This window comes from Corythoichthys intestinalis, chromosome 21, assembly GCF_030265065.1.
Source record: "Corythoichthys intestinalis isolate RoL2023-P3 chromosome 21, ASM3026506v1, whole genome shotgun sequence".
NCBI classification, from domain to species: domain Eukaryota; kingdom Metazoa; phylum Chordata; class Actinopteri; order Syngnathiformes; family Syngnathidae; genus Corythoichthys; species Corythoichthys intestinalis.
The window spans coordinates 7,238,310-7,259,637 of NC_080415.1; the positions used below are offsets into that span (position 1 = coordinate 7,238,310).

The 21,328-nt window shown below is 38.3% G+C and overlaps 2 protein-coding genes across 4 annotated transcripts in view; one reads left to right on the forward strand and one right to left on the reverse strand.

The window, feature by feature from the left end:
• Positions 1-11,940, reverse strand: part of zc3h7bb (zinc finger CCCH-type containing 7Bb) — a 41,060-nt gene extending 29,120 nt beyond the window's left edge. The window contains exons 1-9 of one of the 2 annotated variants that reach the window (XM_057826275.1): positions 11,674-11,940; positions 10,479-10,540; positions 10,344-10,380; positions 6,091-6,288; positions 5,814-5,972; positions 5,349-5,486; positions 4,573-4,615; positions 4,251-4,489; positions 609-900 (exon numbers count right to left, since the gene is read on the reverse strand). In XM_057826275.1, coding sequence (XP_057682258.1) covers positions 609-900; positions 4,251-4,489; positions 4,573-4,615; positions 5,349-5,486; positions 5,814-5,972; positions 6,091-6,288; positions 10,344-10,380; positions 10,479-10,537 — 1,165 coding nt within the window. In that variant the 5' untranslated portion in view covers positions 10,538-10,540; positions 11,674-11,940. Of the gene's footprint in view, positions 1-608; positions 901-4,250; positions 4,493-4,572; positions 4,616-5,348; positions 5,487-5,813; positions 5,973-6,090; positions 6,289-10,343; positions 10,381-10,478; positions 10,541-11,673 lie in introns of both variants that reach the window. The other variant, XM_057826274.1, reaches the window with a different exon arrangement.
• A 1,676-nt stretch (positions 11,941-13,616) lies between these two features.
• Positions 13,617-21,328, forward strand: part of rangap1b (Ran GTPase activating protein 1b) — a 34,676-nt gene continuing 26,964 nt past the window's right edge. Inside the window, exons 1-3 of one of the 2 annotated variants that reach the window (XM_057826914.1) lie at positions 13,617-13,818; positions 15,193-15,308; positions 15,389-15,516. In XM_057826914.1, coding sequence (XP_057682897.1) covers positions 15,197-15,308; positions 15,389-15,516 — 240 coding nt within the window. In that variant the 5' untranslated portion in view covers positions 13,617-13,818; positions 15,193-15,196. Of the gene's footprint in view, positions 13,819-14,586; positions 14,860-15,192; positions 15,309-15,388; positions 15,517-21,328 lie in introns of those variants that run through there. The other variant, XM_057826913.1, reaches the window with a different exon arrangement.

Below are 21,328 nucleotides of genomic sequence, written 5' to 3' on the forward strand. Positions count from 1 at the left end.
CAACTAAAATTTCAAGGATGTCCCGATCACATATTTTTGCACCCAAGTCAGAGTCACCTGATTGAGAATCTGCCGATACAGAGTCCCGATCCGATACCGAGGTTTTTTTTTTTTTTTTTAAATTTGAATAAAAGTTCCAAACATATTACAGTACTTTGATTTCTACAGTACTTCCGCTTTTTCCGGGAGTGTTGCAAAGTATAAAATGTATATTTTTGTATCTTCTGGGAATGTATTTCTGGATTATTTTGTTACTCTCTAGCCCTTAAAAAGTAAAAACAATACATATAAATTTGTCCTGAATGATACAGGGAAAAAAATGAACATTGCAATATACGTTCATTGCTAGGACACCCATTTTTTTTTGCGTCATCTTGTATAACTTGAAGTTCGCATTTTGCGAAGTTAAAATAGGAGTGTGGTATGCTTTTATATTCATGGACATCCATGGACCTCTAGAATAAATTTTAGCCAAATCCAAGTTGGTCACTTGCTAACATTTTCAACTTGGGTTGAGTTCGTATGGAATGAACCTAACAAACAAACAAAATTTAAGTCATTTGGAACTCATTTTGCAGTATGTATGTATAGCCGAAACACTTGCTCACCAGGGAGAGTGTACTCTGACAAAGAGTCGAGCCCACCGGAAACTTTCCCAGACTTTGCTTCTCCGTCCATGGCTCCACTTGAGAAGCCTCCCAGAGCGTCCTGCGCTTGGGTGGAGCCTTGGTCTCGCTGGGCCAGCGGCGAGTAAGGCTCCAGAGGGGGAATGTCGCTGACGGAGGAGCCGAAGAAGGTGGGGGCGAGCTGGGCTGACGGGGCGGGTAGGCTGGGGGAGTAAGGGGGGCGCAGACCCACCGCTGTATTTGGAAGGTTGGTGGGTATGGCGCCTACTGGACTCTAAACCGGGACAAAGGCAGAAAACGCTGGCAATCTTTGCTACATAACTATAGATAGATATACCATATTGGCCCGAATATAAGACTGTTTTTTGCATTAAAATAAGACTGAAAAAGTGGGGGTCGACTTATAGTCGCGGTCTAGACATTACACCCATTCAGGACACGACATGGCACCAGATATCATTGAAGCGATGTTCTGTCATGACAAATCTCAGCTACTCTCAAGTTTGACCAGTTATTGCAGTGTTTTTCCTTATTCAGACTAGGCTTCACTTTGATGGTTAATGCAGTTACTGCAATTTTGTTTTATCACAAAAGATTGGTTTATTTACATTTCAAAAACCAGAAGCCATTCATTTACGAATGTGATTGCGCTTTAGTTTACATATTTAAATGTTCAGATATTAAGATCTGAATGAGGCAAAATAACATGCTTTTTCTCTCAAATATATAGTTATAATCATTTGTTTCAGATGTGCTGTAATTATTTTCTGTATAAAAATTAATTTGTTCAAAAAATATTTTTTTCAAACTTGAGTCTTGAAAAAGAGGGGGTCGTCTTATAATCGGGGCCGTCTTATAGTTGGGCCAATACGGTAATAAGTTTGATTTTGAGTAGGGGTGGGAACCTCCGGGTTACATCACGGTAAAAAGCTAATAAGAATGATTATCTCACAATATGGATAAACTGGTAGTCTCTGGGTTATGACCAGGGGTCGCGTTAACCGAATATTTTCCGTCATTGACCGGTTTTTTAAAACGGTGACGGAAAAAACTGAAGTCCGTCCGTCATTTTGACAGGTTGCAATTCACACCCCAGACCAGAGGGTGGCGAGTGAGCATATTAATTAGCTATTGTCTCTCTTAATGCATGACGTCGTTGGCTATTCTGTCAGAATATTGTAGCGTCACCGGGGTCTGGCGGCGGCACCGTGATTGACACGTCAATGCGAGGTTCTTATTGGTGCACCCGGCGTACCAGCGCGTCATCCAATTGGTGGACTAGATTGCCGCCTGTGTATAGACCCCAAGCACATGACGTCATAACTCCGCCCCCCCTGACTGGAGCCGCCATATTGTGTGTCAGCTCGTCCTGTTTACACATTACCGCTACGTACAAGCGTCCTATTACGGCGTGTTTTTCTGCTCGTTAACATTAATAATCAAAATGGTGAAGGCGTGTGTGGCGGTTGGTTGCAGTAACAGAGAAGATAGACGGAGAGACTTGAAGTTCTACAGTATTCTGAGAGACCCGAAGAGGAGAGCGAGATGGACTGCTGTAATTCGACAAGAAATCTGGGCACCAAACGATCACCACAGACTATGTAGTAGTCATTTTATATCTGGTAAGATGCATTTAATAAATATTTTGAAGATTTTGGGCTGACAACCACAATTAAGATCATTGTGTGACGTAGGTGATTGGGGTCTATATAGTTGCCGCTTTTTCTTTGGGGGCGGAGTTGTTGTTTTGTTGGTGTTGTTGGCGGTAAGCAGAGTAAAAAGAGGGAGAAAAATACGACTTCAGTGTCTAATTTTTCGCCGCCAAGCAAGCGTTACAATATTAATTAAAAATGAATGAAAACTAAATACTATTGAATATGTCATCGTTATCATTTTAAAAATTTAAGTGACGGGTAAAAATAGATTATGACCGGATTTTTATGACCCTGTCAGTCAAAATGACAGACAACGAAAATGTCTAGCGCGACCTCTGGTTACAACATACCAGACTTATGTGACTTCGACTTTACGACACCGGGGTCTCAATTGGACATGCAGCGCCATCAATGGCGGTCAATGAGTTAACACACACACAACTCTAGAGAATAATTTTAGCAGCAACCCCTACCTCTGAGATAAGATGTACAACCCCTAGCAAAAAGTATGGAATCGCCAGTCTCGAATGAGCATTCAGTCAGACATTTTCTCATGTAGGACAAACTCTGATAAAAAGCTTGAAAAAATAATGAATTAATTCTAAAGTGCAACTTTTAAGCATTCAGAAACACTAAAAGAAATAAATAAAAAATATTGTCAAGAGTCCGTATTGGACAAGGTGATGATGCTCGAACTTTTGTTTGGTGCTGTTCCAGTGAGATTTACAAAGATGATTGCCTGAAGAAAACATCAAAATTCCATTAGTCCTTGATGATATGGGGCTGCATGTCAGCCAAGGCACTGGGGAGATAGCAGTGGTTAAATCTTCAATAAATGCAAGAGTTGACATGGAAATTGTAAACAGCTTTCTTATCCCTTCAATTGAAAATATGTGTCATTTTCCAAGATGAAAATGCATCATGCCACAGAGCTGCAACTGTTAAAGCATTCCTTGGAGACTCATTCAGTCAGTGTCATGGTCTGCAAAGATCTCAACCCTACTGATAACTTGTGGTGGAAATTGGAAAAAAATGGTCCACAGCAAGGATGATCTGGCAACTGCAATCAAAGAGAGTTGGCACCAAATTGATGAAGAATACTCATCAAGTCCATGTCTCAGAAACCGCAAGCTGTCATAAAAGCCAGAGATGGTGCTACTACTGTAAATACTAGAGGTGTTTTTATTGTTTTTGTCTTTGTTTATCATGATTACCGTATTTCTCGGACTATAAGTCGCAGTTTTTTTTTCCATAGTTTGGCTGGGGGTGCGACTTGTACTCAGGAGCGACTTATGTGTGAAACTATTAACACATTATTATATCATTTCACATGTTATTTTGGTGTTTTGGAGTGGCACTGTTGGTTTGGTATACTTGTTAGCATGTCTTTTATGCTATAGTTATCTGAAGAACTTTAATAGAGATGTTACGTTAACATACCGGCCACGTTCGCATTTGTTTGTTCGTGCACCATGTAACATTATCAAACTGCCCACTTATTCAGCATTTTGTTCTCTATTGTATTTTTATTTTAAATTATTTTTAATTGCCTTTCAAGATGACATATCTGTTCTATGTGTTGGATTTTATCAAGTAAATTTCCCCCAAAAATGCGACTTGTACTCTGGTGCGACTTATATATGTTTTTTCCTCTTCGTTGGGCATTTTATGGCTGGTGTGACTTATATTCAGGTGCGACTTATAGTCCCAAAAATACGGTACATATTTTATTCCTCAGATTGGAGTGATTCCATATACATTTCCCTGCACTTGCTCTATAAAATTAACATTTACTGACCAGCACAATTTTTTATTCATTTCTTTTAGTGTTTCTGAATGCTAAAGAGTTGCACGTTTGAACTAATTTATTATTTTTCAAGCTATTTATCAGAGTTTGTTCTAGATGACAAAATGAGAGTGCTCGTCCACTTTTTGCTAGTGGTTGTAGTAGTTAGAATGGGACTCTCACCTCACTGACTTTCTTGGGGATGCATTCGAGGATACTGTCTAGCTCATCCTTCACGATACTGGTACATTCGTCGATGTGTTCAGACACAGGGACAGAGTACGGCATCTGCGGTAAAGACTGGCTGTTGGGGCTGCTAGGGCTCTCTGACAGGTCCGTGCAAGGCGTCAGGACTGAGGGCTCGTCGCTGACCGGGATGGACGTGGCCAGAGGTGCGGGGATGCACTGTGCATTGGACAGGTCTGCTGAGGAAACATGAGCCGATAGAAAAAATGAGTGTGAAGGAGCAGAGCTTAGGGGGCATGTTGACAGACATTTATCATACCTGGTCCCATGTCACCCAGAGACTCCATTCCATTGGAGGACAACTACAAAAATTATGAGTAAATAAACACTTTAGAAGCACAATTAGGAAGTGAAGTAATTAACAAATCAATACCAAACCTATTAATAGAAAATGCCCTTTTCTACCAATTACATAAGACAGGAACTATTGATTTTAGTATCAATAAGCTATGCTATTGACTAGGGCTGCAGCTATTGATTATTTTAATAGTCGATTAATCGATGAACTAGTTAGTTTGAATAATCGAATAGTCGGATAAGGAACATAAATTAAAATACCTGCCTCAAACTGTATAAAAAAATGAGGATCTAAGCACAACAAAAGTATTATTGGCTAACTTACATAGCAAATGTTTGCTAGCTTAAATGCAATAAAATGCTAACTTTTTTTCCCCCAATGGTCTTAAAAAATGATTTAAAACATTCCCACAAAAAATGGCTAAATGTACCTATAAACTAAATTAGGAATGCATTAAAAAAAAAAAAACTAACTCAAACAAAAAATTATGTTGGGCTTAACAGGGAGCAGCTGGATTCAGCCATGTGAAATGAGTTATGTCATATTCACTGTCGCCACTAGAGGGGAGTGTATCCACCCATATTAATTAAACTAAATGCAAACACTTTCAAAACAAACCATTACAACGCCACTTTAAACGAATACTCGAAGCTGTAAAATTTCATTCGAATCTTTTTTCCCCTAATCGAATTACTCGAGTTACTCGATTAATCGTTGCAGCACTAATATTGACACACCTCTCCAGAGGGTGGTGATGTCTCGCCAAGACTCTCTCCTTCAGTGACCGTGGACTCAGTTTGACTGATGTAGGCTTTACGGCCCTTCAGTCCCAGCTTATTGGCCAGCTCTTGAGCAAGCTCGCAAACTTGCTTGTCCTTGAACAGAAACAAAAAAAGAACATAAAAGAATCAACTTACTTGAGCTATAGTTACACTAGTGATCCCATTTTTTTTTAAATGCCAAGTAGATACTGTATATGCCATGACATCACAAGGAATGTGATTGCTTAGACCAAAAATTTAACTCAAGAATAGCATTACTTCAAAATAATATTACTATTATACAGTATTAGCACATTATTTCTTTGTATTCCCGATACCGATTTTATCATTTTCTTGGCGCATCGGTACTAGTACTAGCATCAATGCCAATATTACAATGCGTCACACTTTATACAATTGGAAATAGTGTTGTTGACGTACGTGTGGTTCCGTGAGCAAACATTTGGTGCCACACTCATAGGCTTCTCTGAGTCGTCCCATTTCTCTCAGGCAGAGCGCTTTGCGGTACAGAGCCCTGCGACTGCCTTCGGATACAAATAGCGCACTATCGCAGTCCTGAACGCCACGCTCAAATTCCCTCTGACCAGAAAAAAAAACAGCAACGAGATTACCAAGTGTAGGGCATCCGTCTACAAATGAATGTGACAAAACTCTTAATTGAGATAATTTGGAAGAGCAGTAGAAGATGGTCCCTCACAATTTGGTAGTAGGCAGCTGCCCGGTTGACGTAGAGGCTCTCCAGCAACTCGTGGGGGATGATGAGGGCCTCGGCTTGAGCATAACGGGCGACACTGATCCCTTCTCCATACTGCTGCGCTGCTTGACGGGAGTCGCCGTCTCGGTAGCAGGAGTTGCCCTCACCCAGGAGGTTATATACCAACTGGGTCAAAAAAGCCTAAAAAACAAATGAAAATGGAAAGCCATGCCATATGGCATTGAAAGATAAGCATACACAGCCAGTTGAATTGAATTGGATGTCTATCGCTGTCATGGCAGCCAATGCAGGGGTAGACAAGACAATAAGGGAAATAAGTTGATGTTGACTGGCCCCACTATCAAAACCACTGGCCCAGGTCAACGCGTCACTTATTGATCCTCATAATCACGATAAAGAACAATTTTCTAGAATAACACTTTATAGCAAAACAGTGCAAAAACATGAATCTTGTGCAAATAATCCTATTCCAATTCCATATTCACAGTATAGCCAGTACTTCCTCCATCTCCTCTTCAATTGGCAAATTTTTGCACCCTTATGCCCATGTGGTGCATTCAGGGCGTCTACTTTTGGGCCATGACTGCCATCATCTCAAAACAGCCCTCTCAGCATTTAGGTTTTTAAAATTTGGCCCCTAAAACAGTTAAAGGTCTGCGTTGGGAGTTTTGAAGAGATGATTTAGGCAATCATGGCTAAAAATTTTCAAACTAAACCGTCGTTATGACATTTTCTCCGTTGTCATGCAGATATGAATCATCATGTTATGTGCGTACCATAGGTTTCATACTCTAACTTTTCTCGAACTTACAGTGGTCTAAATCTTTGGGAATTTTTCACATTTCTGCATAAAATCACCATCAAACGGGATTTGATCTTTGTCAAAATCACACAGATGAAAATACAGTGTCTGCTTGAACTAAAACCACCCTAACATTTATATTGTAGGTTTTCGGCATGTAAAATGAATGAATGAATGAATAACGAAGATAGCATGCAAACAATGCCGGGGGGGGGGGGGGGGGGGGGCTAAGTAAGTGAACCCTCTGCCTAAGTTGACTAAAAGAGCAATTGAAACCACTTTTTACCAAACAATTTAAGTCAGGTGTGTGCCCAATCACTGATGAGTAGTTTAAAGCTGCCCTGCTCACTATAAAACACACGCCTGATGAGAAGCATTGTCTGAGGTGCATCATGGTTCGGTCAAAAGAGCCGTCTGAAGACATGCGATCAAGGATTGTTGATTTGTATAAAGTTGGGAAAGGATACAAAACCATCTCTAAAAGTCTGGATGTTCATCAATCAACAGTCAGAGGTTGTCTACAAATGGAGAGTTTGGCACTGTTGCCTCTCTCCCAAGGAGTGGCTGTCCACCAAAGACGCCAAGAGCAGAATACTCAGAGGTAAAAAAAAAGAACCCAAAAGTGTCTGCTAAAGACTTACAGAAATCCCTGGCACAGTCCAATATCTCTGTGCACACATCAACTATATGTGAAACTATGGCTAAGAATGGTATTCATGGGAGGACTCCACGAACGGAGCCACTGCTGTCTTTATTTAAAAAAAAAAAAAAAAAAAAAAAGATTGCTGCTTGTTTAATGTTCGAAAAAAGGCACTTGGACACTCCACAGAAGTTTTGACAAAATATTTTGTGGACTGATGAAACGAAGGTTGAATTGTTTGGGAGTAACACACAACGTCATGTGTGGAGGAAAAATGGAACAGCTTACCAACATCAACAAAGCATGTTGGCGGGAGCATCATGATTTGGGGCTGTTTTGCTGCCTCAGGGCCTGGACAATTTACAATCATTAATGTAAGAATGAATTAAAAAGTTTATCAGGATGTTTTGCTTGAAAACCTAAGGCCGTCTGTTAGACAGTTGAAGCTAAAAAGAGGATGGATGCTGCAACAAGAGAATGATCCCAAACACAGAAGTAAATACACTTAAGAATGGGTTTCAGAAGAACAAAATACACGTTCTGGAGTGGCCAAGTCAAAGTCCATACTTGAACCCCATTGAGCTGTTGTGGCATGACCTAAAGACAGCGATTCATGCCAGTCATCCAAGTATTCTCACTGAACTACAGCAGATTTGTAGATTTGTAGAGAAGAATGGGCCAAGATTAATCCTGATCGATGTGCCGCACTGATCTGCAGCCACAGGAAGTGTCTGATTGAAGTTATTGCTGCCAAGGAGGAGGGACGGGACAAAATATTATATGTGATATTCACGTATGTTTCCACTTTGTCATTGTTTGCATAATATCCTCATTAAAATATGAAAATCTATAAATGTTTGGATGGTTTTAGTTAAAGCACTGTTTTTTTTTCATCTGTATGATTTTGACAAACATACGATCACATTTGATGGTGACTTTATTCAGAAATGTGAGAAAATCCAAAAGGTTCAAATAATTTTACATCACACTGTACTAGTCTGTATATGCGGACATTGATCTGCACAACTCACAGTAAATCTTTTTTGTCTCATTGCACTTGAGCCAATTCCAGCGGTCTCGCCACTGGGGCTGAAACATTTCCTCCCTTTTCTTTTCATATTGGATTTCACTTTCCCTCAACTCCTCGGGTGACTTTCCCTTTCATAAAAGTGATTGGCCGGGTGCTGGGGGTTTCAGAAACATGTCTTGTAGTATAAAGTTTTTTTTATTATTTAAATGGTAAATGGTGTTATGGTAAATAGTGTTATACTTGCTATACTTATACCACCTTCAAAGCGCTTTACACAACATCACCATCCACCTACTGGTGACGCAGCACCAGGAGCAATGTGGGGTTCAGTATCTTGTTGAAGGATACTTTGGCTAGTTCATCAGGGCAGAGATTTGAACCCACAACCTCTGGGTTGGGGACAACCAGAGGCATAGCAAGGGTCCCCGGGGGCCCCAGGCAACAAGCAACATGGGGCCCTTCGAGCGTGTGCAAGTAAGGGGGACTGTTGGACTTGGAGCAATAGCATTTTTAATAAAAGTCTAATAACGCCTCGCTCTCATAGAGCGCTTTTTAGGACACTCAAAGTGCCCCCCATTGCATTATTCATTCACTCCACACTCAGTGGACGTAAGCTCCTATTGTAACCACAGCTGCCCTGGGGTAGACTGACACCTTCTGAAAAATTCCCAGATGAAAATGTATATATAAAGTTTTAAAATGTACAAATGTAATCCGGTAACAGCAACAAACAAAAAGATCAATAACATAACTAATAACTAAAACATTATCTCTATATTCAGTGCAAAAGTGGAGCCCAGCTTTTTTTTAAAGTGTCGACAAAAGTTGCAGAAGATGCTGTTAAAATTAAAATCCAATCTAAAAGCTAAATAACAAAATAAGAAAAGTATTAAATAAAAAAAGTGCATTACATTCCATTCGTTACATTCGTTCATGGAAGCACACATTTTAACAGGTGGCCGTCCTCTGCTCGAAATGCGCACCTTGTGCCCATTCACGCTCCCAGAATACGCAGCGCTTGTGACGTAGGAAAATAACAGGACTGGTTGCTATGGGAACGTCTGCATACCCAAGGAACCTTGCTAAAAGGAGTATTAAAGTTGCTAATAAAAATGTTTAGGATTATTTTAGATGCATATATGTTATATTTTTCTTATAGAGTATTCGACGAGGAATACGATAGACCCTTTAATAGACTTTTTGGGAAAAATCGCCATTTCTTTAAGTAGTCACATGAATAATGAGATGGCCTGTGAAAATCAGCGTAAAACAACTCGTCAAGGACTTCCCAGAGAGTACATGGTGAGTCACTCTTTAAACAATCTTGTGGTATTAACAACTAATTGGACTTTCTTAAACATGTATAATCTACGTGACATGGTTGGTGCTGACTGGGATTGATAACAGAATCATTAGATAATCTGCCAAATGATTCCATGGTATTGAAACACTCCCAACTCTTGTCACTGCGACTATGCAGTAAAGCTGCATGTGCTAAATCTGTTGGCTGTCTGCTGGCTGGGGGCCCTCGGCAATTGCCTTATTTGCCTAAAGGGACGCGACGCCTCTGGGGACAACTACTCTACCACTGAGCCATGCCATCCCCAATCGACGCATTATTTTTACTGGCCACACTGGGCCAGTGGTTGGAGCATTCTGGTAGGCTTGACGGTTTTAAAAGTACATCCAGACCACAGGGCCATTTATATTTGTCGACACCTGCAATTAATTAATTTTAAAACAAAATTAAGATAATGACCAACCTCATAATTCTCTGGCTCTGGGAAAGGCAATGATGACCTGAAACCATACCACAAGTGAACACTCAGCTAGATTTGAACAACAAACCTCAGTTCTGTGGGCTGCTGTTAATCATTAAGCGAACTCAATTTACTTACTGGATAAAACTCATTGCTTTCTGGATTTCCTCTCTTCGTGTCAGTCTTTCTGGGTCCATTTCCTAGAGATTGAGGCAAAAAGAACGGATACGTATTTTCACACATTGATGACAATGGCGAGAATTAGTGTTGCACCAATACTAGTATCGATTCGGCACGAAAAATAACGAAATGACGAGCTGATAATGCGCAACATGTATTTTTCAAGATTTAGTTTCCAACTGGCCTACCCAAGCTGGCCAACAATGAGCTATAAAATGAAATGTGTTCTTCCTCAGGCCAAAATTCACTTTCCCACCAATTAGTTTATCACTAGTAGACATCCAATTCTTTTAAAGCGGGAGATTATGAATGTTCATTCGCTGCAAAATTTCCCGCTTCAAATGGATTGGACGTTTAGCGCCGTCAATGGCAGGCAATTAGTTAAGTAATGTCTGAGCAAACCAGGATAGCAATTACTTTACAGTAAAGTGAGCAGCCTATATAGTAATTTAGTATAAAAAAAGAGCAAAAAGCCCTAAAATAAGTGGTATCCAAACAGTAATTCATAAATTAAAAAATTTGAAATATCGGTGCAACGCTAGTAAGAATATTCACACAAATCAACATACATGCTAGTTTACATCACACGGTTATCAAAAAACGCCAATTTTGCAGCTACCCCGTGCAGTCAGGGCCTACCGTAAACAGTGCCAAATTAATGACACTATATCAACTTCGAAATGCAAAATGACGTCAAAACTGTAACAAGGCTTACTACACGAAATCAAAAAAGGACAACGAATGCACACAGGCGACATATTCGATTATAAACTGCGACAATGTGTTGTGAACCCCGGAGGTGATCAGTGTGGATATGCTAACTCGCGGCAATGTACTTCGACTATCCCTTTATTTATTAACGTTACACGGATTAAACCAACTTTAAATAGGCATTAATTGTCAACTTGTTGTGTTATACTAACGCTATTTAGAGGTAACGGGGGTTATTGTTGACCTGCCCTCGCGAGTTGTGCTACAAGCTAACGAGGGAAATTTAACTCGGCTTTCGAATTGTATCGCATCGTGTCGTCCTTTGCCTATTTTATACTCGCGCAGAGTGTAATTTTGTAGAATTCACAGCAGGTTAGTCTTCGACAATCGATAAGTTAGCTAGTGTGAAAAGTCAAACCTCGTTTTCTTTCGCACAACTCACCCCACTGATAAGTTTCAAGCGTTTCGGGTCACTGAGAAATTCACGATGCGCTACAGGCGATAAAGACGGGTGGAAATGAGGAAACTAGCAGTCGCTATTCGGGCAGCATATTTGTAAATTTGGTGTTCTCGTCATGGATTTGTAGACAGACACGAGTTGCTTTTTTGTAGCTGCAGCTGCTGCTGAACTGCCTGCTAGCTAAATTGTTAGCTGCCCCTCTGCTAGCTGTTTTCGCTAGTGCAGTATGGCAACAAGTTTGAATCGAATCGCGGCCACAAGGGGGCAGCAAAGTCGCGTCGTTTTATAGGCTGGGGAAATTGGGCAATCGCCATACAGTACTTCTAAATAATTTTTATACAGCCAGTTAATCATTTTATAATGCACGAAGTATATATTTTTATACTTTTTTACTGATGTAAAAGTACAGATATAGGTGCACAAAAATTACCTGAGTACAAGTATCTAAGAAAAAAATTACTCAAGTAAAAGTACAAAAGTAGTTGATTTAAACTTTATCAGTAAAAAGTATTTTCTCCCGATGCAAAAATGTAATATACATTTACCCTTTTAAACTTTTTTTTTTTTTTTTTTTTTTTTTTTAATTTTCTTTGTTTGGATCGCTTATTTATCATCTAACATAACGGAGAAAATGCGACGGTAACAAAAAAAATACAATTAAGCAAAAGTTATGAGGTACATATCCGTGACTTTTTTACAGACGCCATTTTTTTCATTGTGACATAATTTGTTTAAAAGTTTAAATATGTGAGTGAATAATTTTTTAAGTCTTTTTTTAATGAAATATGAGACATAAATTAATGATTATAAGCTAAAAATGACACATTTTGAATAATATAATTAATTACCTTCGTGTTATGGCTGGGTTGAAACAAAAGCGGTTGCGCGACGTCTAAACGGGGGTTTTCAGGGTAAAACGGACAAATTAAAAATAGTACGGGGACTTAATGCGCCATGAATCTGCTATGGCAGCATATAGACATTTTGTTCTATCAAACACAACAGTTGTTTTGGCTTAAAATACAGCATTTTCTTTTAAAGAGGAGTGCAAGAGCAGAAAATGCTTTTTCAGTCTTGTCTGTGTTTTCCGCCATATACATTAGGCCTGCACAATATACAGTGGGGAGAACAAGCAGTGTATCAAATACTTGTTCTCCCCACTGTATTGTTTGAATATCACCTTCGCGATGTGCGCATGCGCGATCGTCCTTTCGCAGCATGTGCGATTTTTTTTTTTTTTTAACACGTAAACTTTTATTTTGCTTTCTAACAGCAGCAAGTGGGCAGAGACATGGCTTCCTGTATCCCTTTTATATACAGCAATCGTTATCATTTACGGATAAACCACGTTAGCCTGGATTAAACGGTATCATATGAATATAACCATATATCGCGGTTTTGCAAATTTTTGCACTTTCAGTTTTAAAATAAATAATAAATAAGTACAATTGAAATAAATTGAACCATCTTAAATCTACAATGCAACAATTAAAAAAGACAGAAACTAAGATAACATTTTTATAATGAAGAATATGATCAATTGTTTAAAGAATATAAAAAAAAGAAAAAAATGAAGAATACAAGGATGAATGAGAAAAAACAAGGGGGGAAAACAATCTAATAAAATACTGAAGGCAATACACGAGTACAAAAACAAGGTGAGTCAACCAAAGTCTTCCCAAACAGACTATTCAGCTATTCAAGACATCTGGTGAAAAATCGTCTAGTTTTAATATTGCAAAATAGACCAGTTTCCGAGGTACTTCTGTTTTACTCATAAGCGGATTTTAGGGGGGGGGGGCAGCCCCCCCCCCCGGTGGCAGCAAAGTGTCATTGCATGTAATTGACTTTCCGAAATATATAAAAGTTGTAACAATAAAGGCAATTGAGAAATGCCGCATCCATCTGCCATCATCTCAACATGGGAGGACAACATGAAGAAATGGCTGAGTCGCCAGAACCACAATAGTTTTGTGTTTTTTTTTAATTTAATGGCATTGGATGGAAACGAAATCAGAAAATATCCGAAGCATCCAGTCGAATGTGTCCTAATACATGAATATGGAAATTTTGTGTTCATGAAGTCAGATGTGGAACCAAGACAGTGTCACCACAAAGTAATAACAGGTACATTTATGTTCAATTTGACTACAATTCTGTGTGTTGCCTCACAGCTGAGACACCATTAGCTTTGACTGGGTCAAAATCGACATTATTTATTCGTTTATTATTTATTTTATATTTCATTGCTGTCAATGGCACTGAAATTTGTGCATTCCAGGCCAGTCTTCCCAGTTTAAATGAATTGGATGTCTATCGCCATCAATGGCAAGCAGTGAGTTAAATAATGTGAAGAAGAGTATTTCTGTTTTATTCATTTTAATGTCGTTGATTAAGGGACACCTCTTTAGGTCTTTACTGTATGTGCGAAGTGATTTTTTTTTTTTTTTTAATCATTTGACTAACACCTGAATTAATTAGGTGGATATTTGAGTGGTATAAGCACATGGTAAAACCATAATTATCAACAATGTATTTTTATATACAAAACTAACAAAACTAGCATAAAAATATATAACTGACTTACTTAATTTAAAACTCTAATATACAAAGCAGAATATTTTGTGCTGTTAGAAAAGTGCAAACATAAACTGTCTGAGGTAAACTTGTAAACAAAAAAAAATGTATTAAAAAAGGAATGAATAAAAGTTTCAAGCTTTTTATTTTTGTTTTCTGTTATCGTGATGACAAGCGACAGTACTACCTCGACCAATAAAATGATGGGGCTTTCGTATTGTCATCGTCGTATGTGAGTGTTCTGTCAGTTCATTGGTCATAAAGCAGGAGAGGCGGGGAATAAGTGTCCCAACATGTAAAAAGCACCTTCCGTTCATTGTACACTATTTTCGAATTTCACGATTATAAGGGACAGAGCGCGTCCTCCCTTGTAAACTCAATACAGTACGCCTACTTTTGTTTTTAAATACAAAGTGTTAAAATGGATCAAATAAATTATGTTGGGTTAGTTTAAAAACGAAAAAAATGCTTGAAAAAAAAAAGAAAGGAAACCCGGAAGAGTGACGTCACAATTTGGGCAACCACCGGCACGCTTGTTTCAGGCCGCACGGCGTGTTTTCGTAATTATATCCGTGAAATTAGCTTTCATCGGTAAGATGCTTCTGCTGTTCCATATACCTGTTTTCCTTACAACAGCGTGGTTTAGCATAACACCGAACTGTTTTTCAGTAAAGTCTGAACATATAAAGCACTTTGTGATCTAGTTTGGCCGTTGAGTAGTCCACCTGCTAGCTTGGACTGCGCTAATCGTCAACCGCTATTGTTGTCGATTAAATGTTTTAATTCCATATAATTTGACGTCATGTTACGATTGAGTAACGTTGCCTATTCACGTAAACTGACTTTGGAAGAGTTATATGCTCAGAGGTGTTCTAAATTTATAAAGGTAAACTAACCACTCTTGTTTTTGGATGTCTCCCTCAGCATCATGGCTTCAGAAGACATCGCCCAGCTGGTCGATGCTCTTTCCGAAACCCACTTAGGGGATGGAGAGCTAAGCTATAAAGGCTTGGGATTGAAGCTAGACAATGTGGAGTCAGGTCTGGTTGCTGGCAGAAAATATTAATGTCAATCAAACTCTTCTTGTACTATTTCTTGACTTTTTCTTGTGTACCTACAGTGGAAGAGCTGGTCCAAGAGATCGAACGGTACCAGCATTTGAGAGCTTTGCGCTTGGAGGGAAACACATTGGGAGTGGATGCAGCCAGAGCCATCGCCAAGGCACTGGAAAGTAAAGATCGGCTTCAGGTATACAATGTCAAGATGAGGGATGCATGCATACCTGCCAAGTTGTACGGTTTCGGTGTAATTTCTACAAGTGAGCACTGATTTTTAAATAGGTACGCCGTACGTTCAAAATCTGTACGTTTTTCGTGCATTACAGTTTTTTTTTTTTTTCTCCGTTCGGATTTTGTCACCGTTTCGGCAACGAGACAATGTGCGTTACTACGTTGGTTGAATGACGCGAGAAAAGTCAGAGACATGAAGAGAGAAGAGTGTTGTGACACTGTAGCAAACGCGATGTTAGGCTAGATGGCTCCAATATTTCCTGACTGTAGCCGAAAGCCTACAATCTACGCCTAGATATCACATGCATATAGAACTACATATACCAGAGGTTGCGCTCGACTTTTTCGTTGTCTGTCATTTTGACTGACAGGGTCATAAAAATCCGGTCATAATCTATTTTTACCAGTCACTTAAATTTTTAAAATGATAATAATGACATATTCAATAGAATTTAGTTTCTCTTATACATCCTCTGGTTGTCCTACGTCTCTTACCTTTCTTTGGGGTAATTTAGTTAGCTTTGTGTAGCGATCGCAAATGCCACTCAGTGACAGCCAACGAACACTTATAATTTTTTCATTGATAACAAATCTTAATTCTATAATTTATTTGCACTTCACCCTTACTAAAGTTGTTTTATATATATATATATATATATATATATATATATATATATACAGAAACGGTAACAGTGGCAGTCAGATACCACTGTAATTCTTTTCAGGTCATTCATTGTCAGACAGAAGCAGTACGGCACAACGTTACGCTAAAAAAATAAGAAAAATGACTTACCTCTTTGTCCTCTGAAAGACCATGACAACCCAACAAAATGTTTACTGCATATGAAATGTGAATGGATTCACCGAGCTGGTGTTAAAGTCCGCGCAAGTTGATTCGGTCTTCACATTTTTTCACATGCGTGCGGTACGCCATTGCGTGCCCGCTTGTGCATAATGAAATGTCTCAAGTGGGATTGCTACAGAGGCTATTGTCATGAGGTTTTGGACTTTTGCCTCGGACAGACGACTTCTCATGGCCGTTTTGATGTTGTTCTGGAGGCTGAATCCGCGCTATGCGGCCACACTGGAGACTGGGATTACAAGCGCCACTTCAGCCAAAGTTTTGAAATCAGGGAACATTTCTCCAAGTGACCTGATAAAAAGTCGACAAGACTCTCTGAACGAGGGGTTTCCTGAACCCGCAAGCACCCGCTTCAGCGGAAGGAAATCCCGCAGCATGCGCTCCTTCTGAACAAGTGGTTCAGCTGCACCGGTCTGTGACCCAGACGCGCTCCAAAGCCTCCTGTCCTTAACTCTTCAATGCGCTGTCAGCACTCAGCACCCGGATAGCGAGATGCATCAAAAGAGACGATATCTATTTAATATGCTCACTCGCCACCCTGTGGTCTGGGGTGTGAATTGCAACCGGTCAAAATGACAGACGGGTTTCAGTTTTTTCCGTCACCGTTTTAAATAAACGGTCAACGACGGAAAATATTCGGTTAACGTGACCCCTGACATATACATACATAAATGACAGACTTGGCGGCATTAGTAAACAGTCGCCATCTTAAAGCAGTAGACTTCTCAGAAAGGCTCTGTTGTAGTGAACCTTCCTAGCAAACCTAAGTAACTTTTTATCTAAAATACTCCTAAATCGGCAAAATCTTGACTTTAATCTATCTTTAAATAATGAAACTTTTTTTTAAAAAATTCACATGTCGAAAGTAGACAGAAGGGAACTAATGCAAAAAAAAAAGGAGCAATTTTAACAACTTTAACCGTTAATTCACAACATTAAATGACTTCCAAACATAGCTAAGGTTACTATGGTTTTTTTTTGGGGGGGGGGGGGTGAAAAAAAACATGAAAGGTAACACCAATTACTTTGCCAAGTAACTAATTACTCTTACATTCAGGTAACTAACTCAATTGCCCTTTGGGAGAAGTAATTCGTAACTGTAATCAGTTACTTTTTAAAAGTAAGATTAACAACACTGGTCAAAAAGATGAAGTCTGCAAAAGGAAAAGTGACGAAAGCGGAGATTTTATACTGCCAATTTGTTGCCAACTATTGCTGATCACTTCTCAGAATTAGCAAAAGAAATGTTCCCTGATTCAAAGATTGCATTGGTAAGTTAATTTTATCAATTGACCTTTTTAATTTATAATTGGACACACTAACGAACTACCTTCAAGTCAAACGGAATTGCAAGCTGAAGGGCAACCATCAAGACATGATAGAAATTGCCAAAAGTGCTACATACGATTATAACAAAAGTCACTGTTAAATTTTAGTAATCATGATGTAGTTGAAGATATTGACTGTTCTGTGATTGCACCAGGTTATATGTTACAATATTACAAATAAATTCATATTATTTTAAAAATTGAGTTTTATTTTTGTTTCATATTGCATGCTATATACAACGTTGTAAGAATCGTCACCAATATTAACGGCATATTTCACTATTTGTAATATTGCCAACGGCCTCGGGTTAACAAGTATGGGGATCTTTAAAAAAATTGATTCTGAGCTATATCAAGATATTACGTTACACAGTTATCATGTTGATTCAAAAGCCGTTTGTATCGATCAGGTGGGGAGAGCAGCCAAAAACTTTACTCAAGAAAGAGTCGTAATATGACAAAAGTCAAAGTAGTCATCTAAAAATTTACTCAAGTACAAGTAAAAAGTAGTAGTTTGAAAAGAATACTCAAGTAATGAGTAACTGCTTTCTGATTTTTATTTTTTTTTTAATTATGTTGTCTTTTTTTTCTCAGCACAACTTCATCCATATGAACTGTTATTATTATACTGTACTATAGTCCAGTGGTCCCCAACCTTTTTTGCTACGTGTAGACATGGCCTTTGTGTAGAATTTGAAGTATGTGAGATTAACTCCAGAAATCGACATTTTACATGTTGAACATGACATGGCTTTATTTTGAAATGTTTCGCTAAGCTGCTAACCGCCAGCTTTACACTCAGAGAAATAATTGCACTTTTCGTCATGCAAGTGGTGTGGGTAATACATTTTTTACTTCTTACATTTAATAAAAGTTTGCGTTTTGGATAATAATGCCAATGTTTTATAGCGTGGATAAAATGGTTAGTACATTGTTTTTTTTTTCATTAGCCTCAATGTAGTGATGCTGTGGTTTTACAATGTTTAATATAGATATACAGTATTTCCTTATTTTGTATATCTGAACTTCCACGGCGTGTTGATGACCAATAAATATATGCGAAAGGAACTGGTGTCTCATATGCAATCAACACGCACATGTGCCGAATGCACGCAGCATACGCAAACGCAAATACAGTACATGCACTCACGCTAGAGCTGCAACGATTAATCGATTAACTCGAGTAATCGATTAAAAAAAAAAAAATCGAATTAAATTTTGCTGTTTTAAGTATTCGTTTAATTAAAGTGGCGTTGTAATTGTTTATTTTGAAAATGTTTGCATTTAGTTTTATTAATTTGGGTGGATACACTGCCCTCTAGTCTGCCTCATTTCACATGGGTGAATTCAGCTGCTCCTTGTTAAGACCTACATAAGCTAAGGTTTTGTGTGCGCTGTTTTTTTTTAATGCATTCGTAATTTAGTTAATAGATATATTTAGCTGTTTTTTTGGGGGGGGGTGTCTGAACCATTCGTTAAGAGCATTGTAAAAAAAAAAAAAAAAAGTTAGCATTTTATAGCATTTAAGCTAGCGGACTTTTGCTACGTAAGTTAGACAATTGTTCTTTTGTTGTACATAGATCCTCATTTATTTATTTATTTTTATACTGTTTGAGACTGAGCTCAGTTATTTTAATTTTTCATGTTCCTTATTCGATTACTCGATTATTCGAACTGACAAGTTCATCAATTATACGACTACTAAAATAATCGATAGCTGCAGCCCTAACTCATGCACAGAGGTGGGTTGTAACGCGTTACATGTACTTTGTTACATTTACTTGAATAACTTTTTGAGAAAAATGTACTTCTAAGAGTAGTTTTACAAAGATATACTTTTTACTTGAGTAGATTGTGAAGAAAAAAATGCTACTCCGCTACTTTGGGCGACATAAGAGTCGTTACATTTTTCCTCTTTTTTCTACATATTAGATTTTCTTTGGCCAGCGATGCCAAGTAGCTGTAGCAGCTGTCATAGGAGCAAGTAGCTCTATCAATTTCACCAATGAGACGTCGCAACAATAATCACATGTCTCCATTGTACCAATTATTAGTTATTATTTGGCACCAATTGACCATGGAAAAATAGAGATATGATACTTTTAATTTCAAACTAGTAATTATGAAGGAACTCTTCACTATTCAAACTAGGAACTATTTTCTCCACCAGAGGGCACTCATGCTCTTTTGATGAATAATGCTTCATTTATGTATTTTTTTTTTTTTCTAATCGGAATTCACTTTTTTTTGTATTTGTTTGGCTTAATATTGTGATGTAATGGGTTATTGTACACGATCACTATAACAACAGTTTATATAAATAACTTTGTGCTCAGAAAAAAAAAAAACATTGTTTAAAAAAAATTCCCCCCAAAAATATAATCAGTTACTCGCAATGTTACTATACCATACTACACTTGAGTATTCTTTTCACCATTTTTTTTTTTTTTTTTTTTTGGTACATGTACTTGAATACATTTTATGGACGGCTACTTTTACTTGAGTAATATTATTTTGAAGTAGCGCTACTCTTACAGTGGGGACAACAAGTATTTGATACTCTGCCAATGGGAAAACCCATTGGCAGTGTATGGGTAAGTATTTGATACTCCGCCAATGGGAAAAGCCATTGGCAGTGTATCAAATACTTGTTCTCTCCACTGTACTTGAGTAAAATTTTGGGGGAAATGACCACCCTCATTTACTGTATATTATTTACTGTGTGATTAACTGACTTATTGCACATCGCGACAGGCTTAAAAGTGACATTTATCTGATTAATCTAGAGCTGTCCCGACTAGTCGACATAGTCGACGTCATCGATGACGTAAATCCGTCGACGAGCACAACATCCCGTCGACGGTTAATGAAGGGTTAAAAAAATATATGCGCGGAAAGTTCAGAATGTCGGATGCTCTGTATGCAAGCGGGGAAAGCGGCACAAAGCCAAAAAAGCACACCAGAGTGTCCAAAACATTGACTTATTTCAAAGAAACAAAGGAGCGTACACTCTTCCGTCCTGTCTCTTTAATGCCAAGCTTGGCTGCACGTCGGCCGTGAATAAACACCTCAAGCGCCGTAACCCAATTTGTAAATTTTTTTTATTTTTTCATTTTTTGTACACCAGAGGGTGCTGTCGCCTTACTAAATAATAATGTTTCATTGACAAAGGGCCTATAAGTGCTATTAGTATTGTTCTTAATGCTAACTGAAAGGTTTATTTCATGTTATGGTTTATTTTATGTTATAGAAATTTATATAAGGTTAAAAGGTCATAAATATATACAGTATATACAGTGATTGCACTTAAGGGAGAGATTGTCAATGATAAGGTAATAAATTAAGGTAAAGGCAATTCAGTGATATATAAACAAGGTTTCAAAGGAAAAAGGGGAAAAGTTTTCGTTAATTTCGTTCTAATTGTGTTGTTTTATTTGTGTGCACCGTAGCTTTTACAGTGTGATTACATCAAGGATGGAATAAAAGTTGTAAACCATCAGTTTAAGAGACCATCTTTTCAATCGGGATGCTACACTAGTTAATTCTATCAGCATTTGAACTCATTGTTTATTTGTGATTTA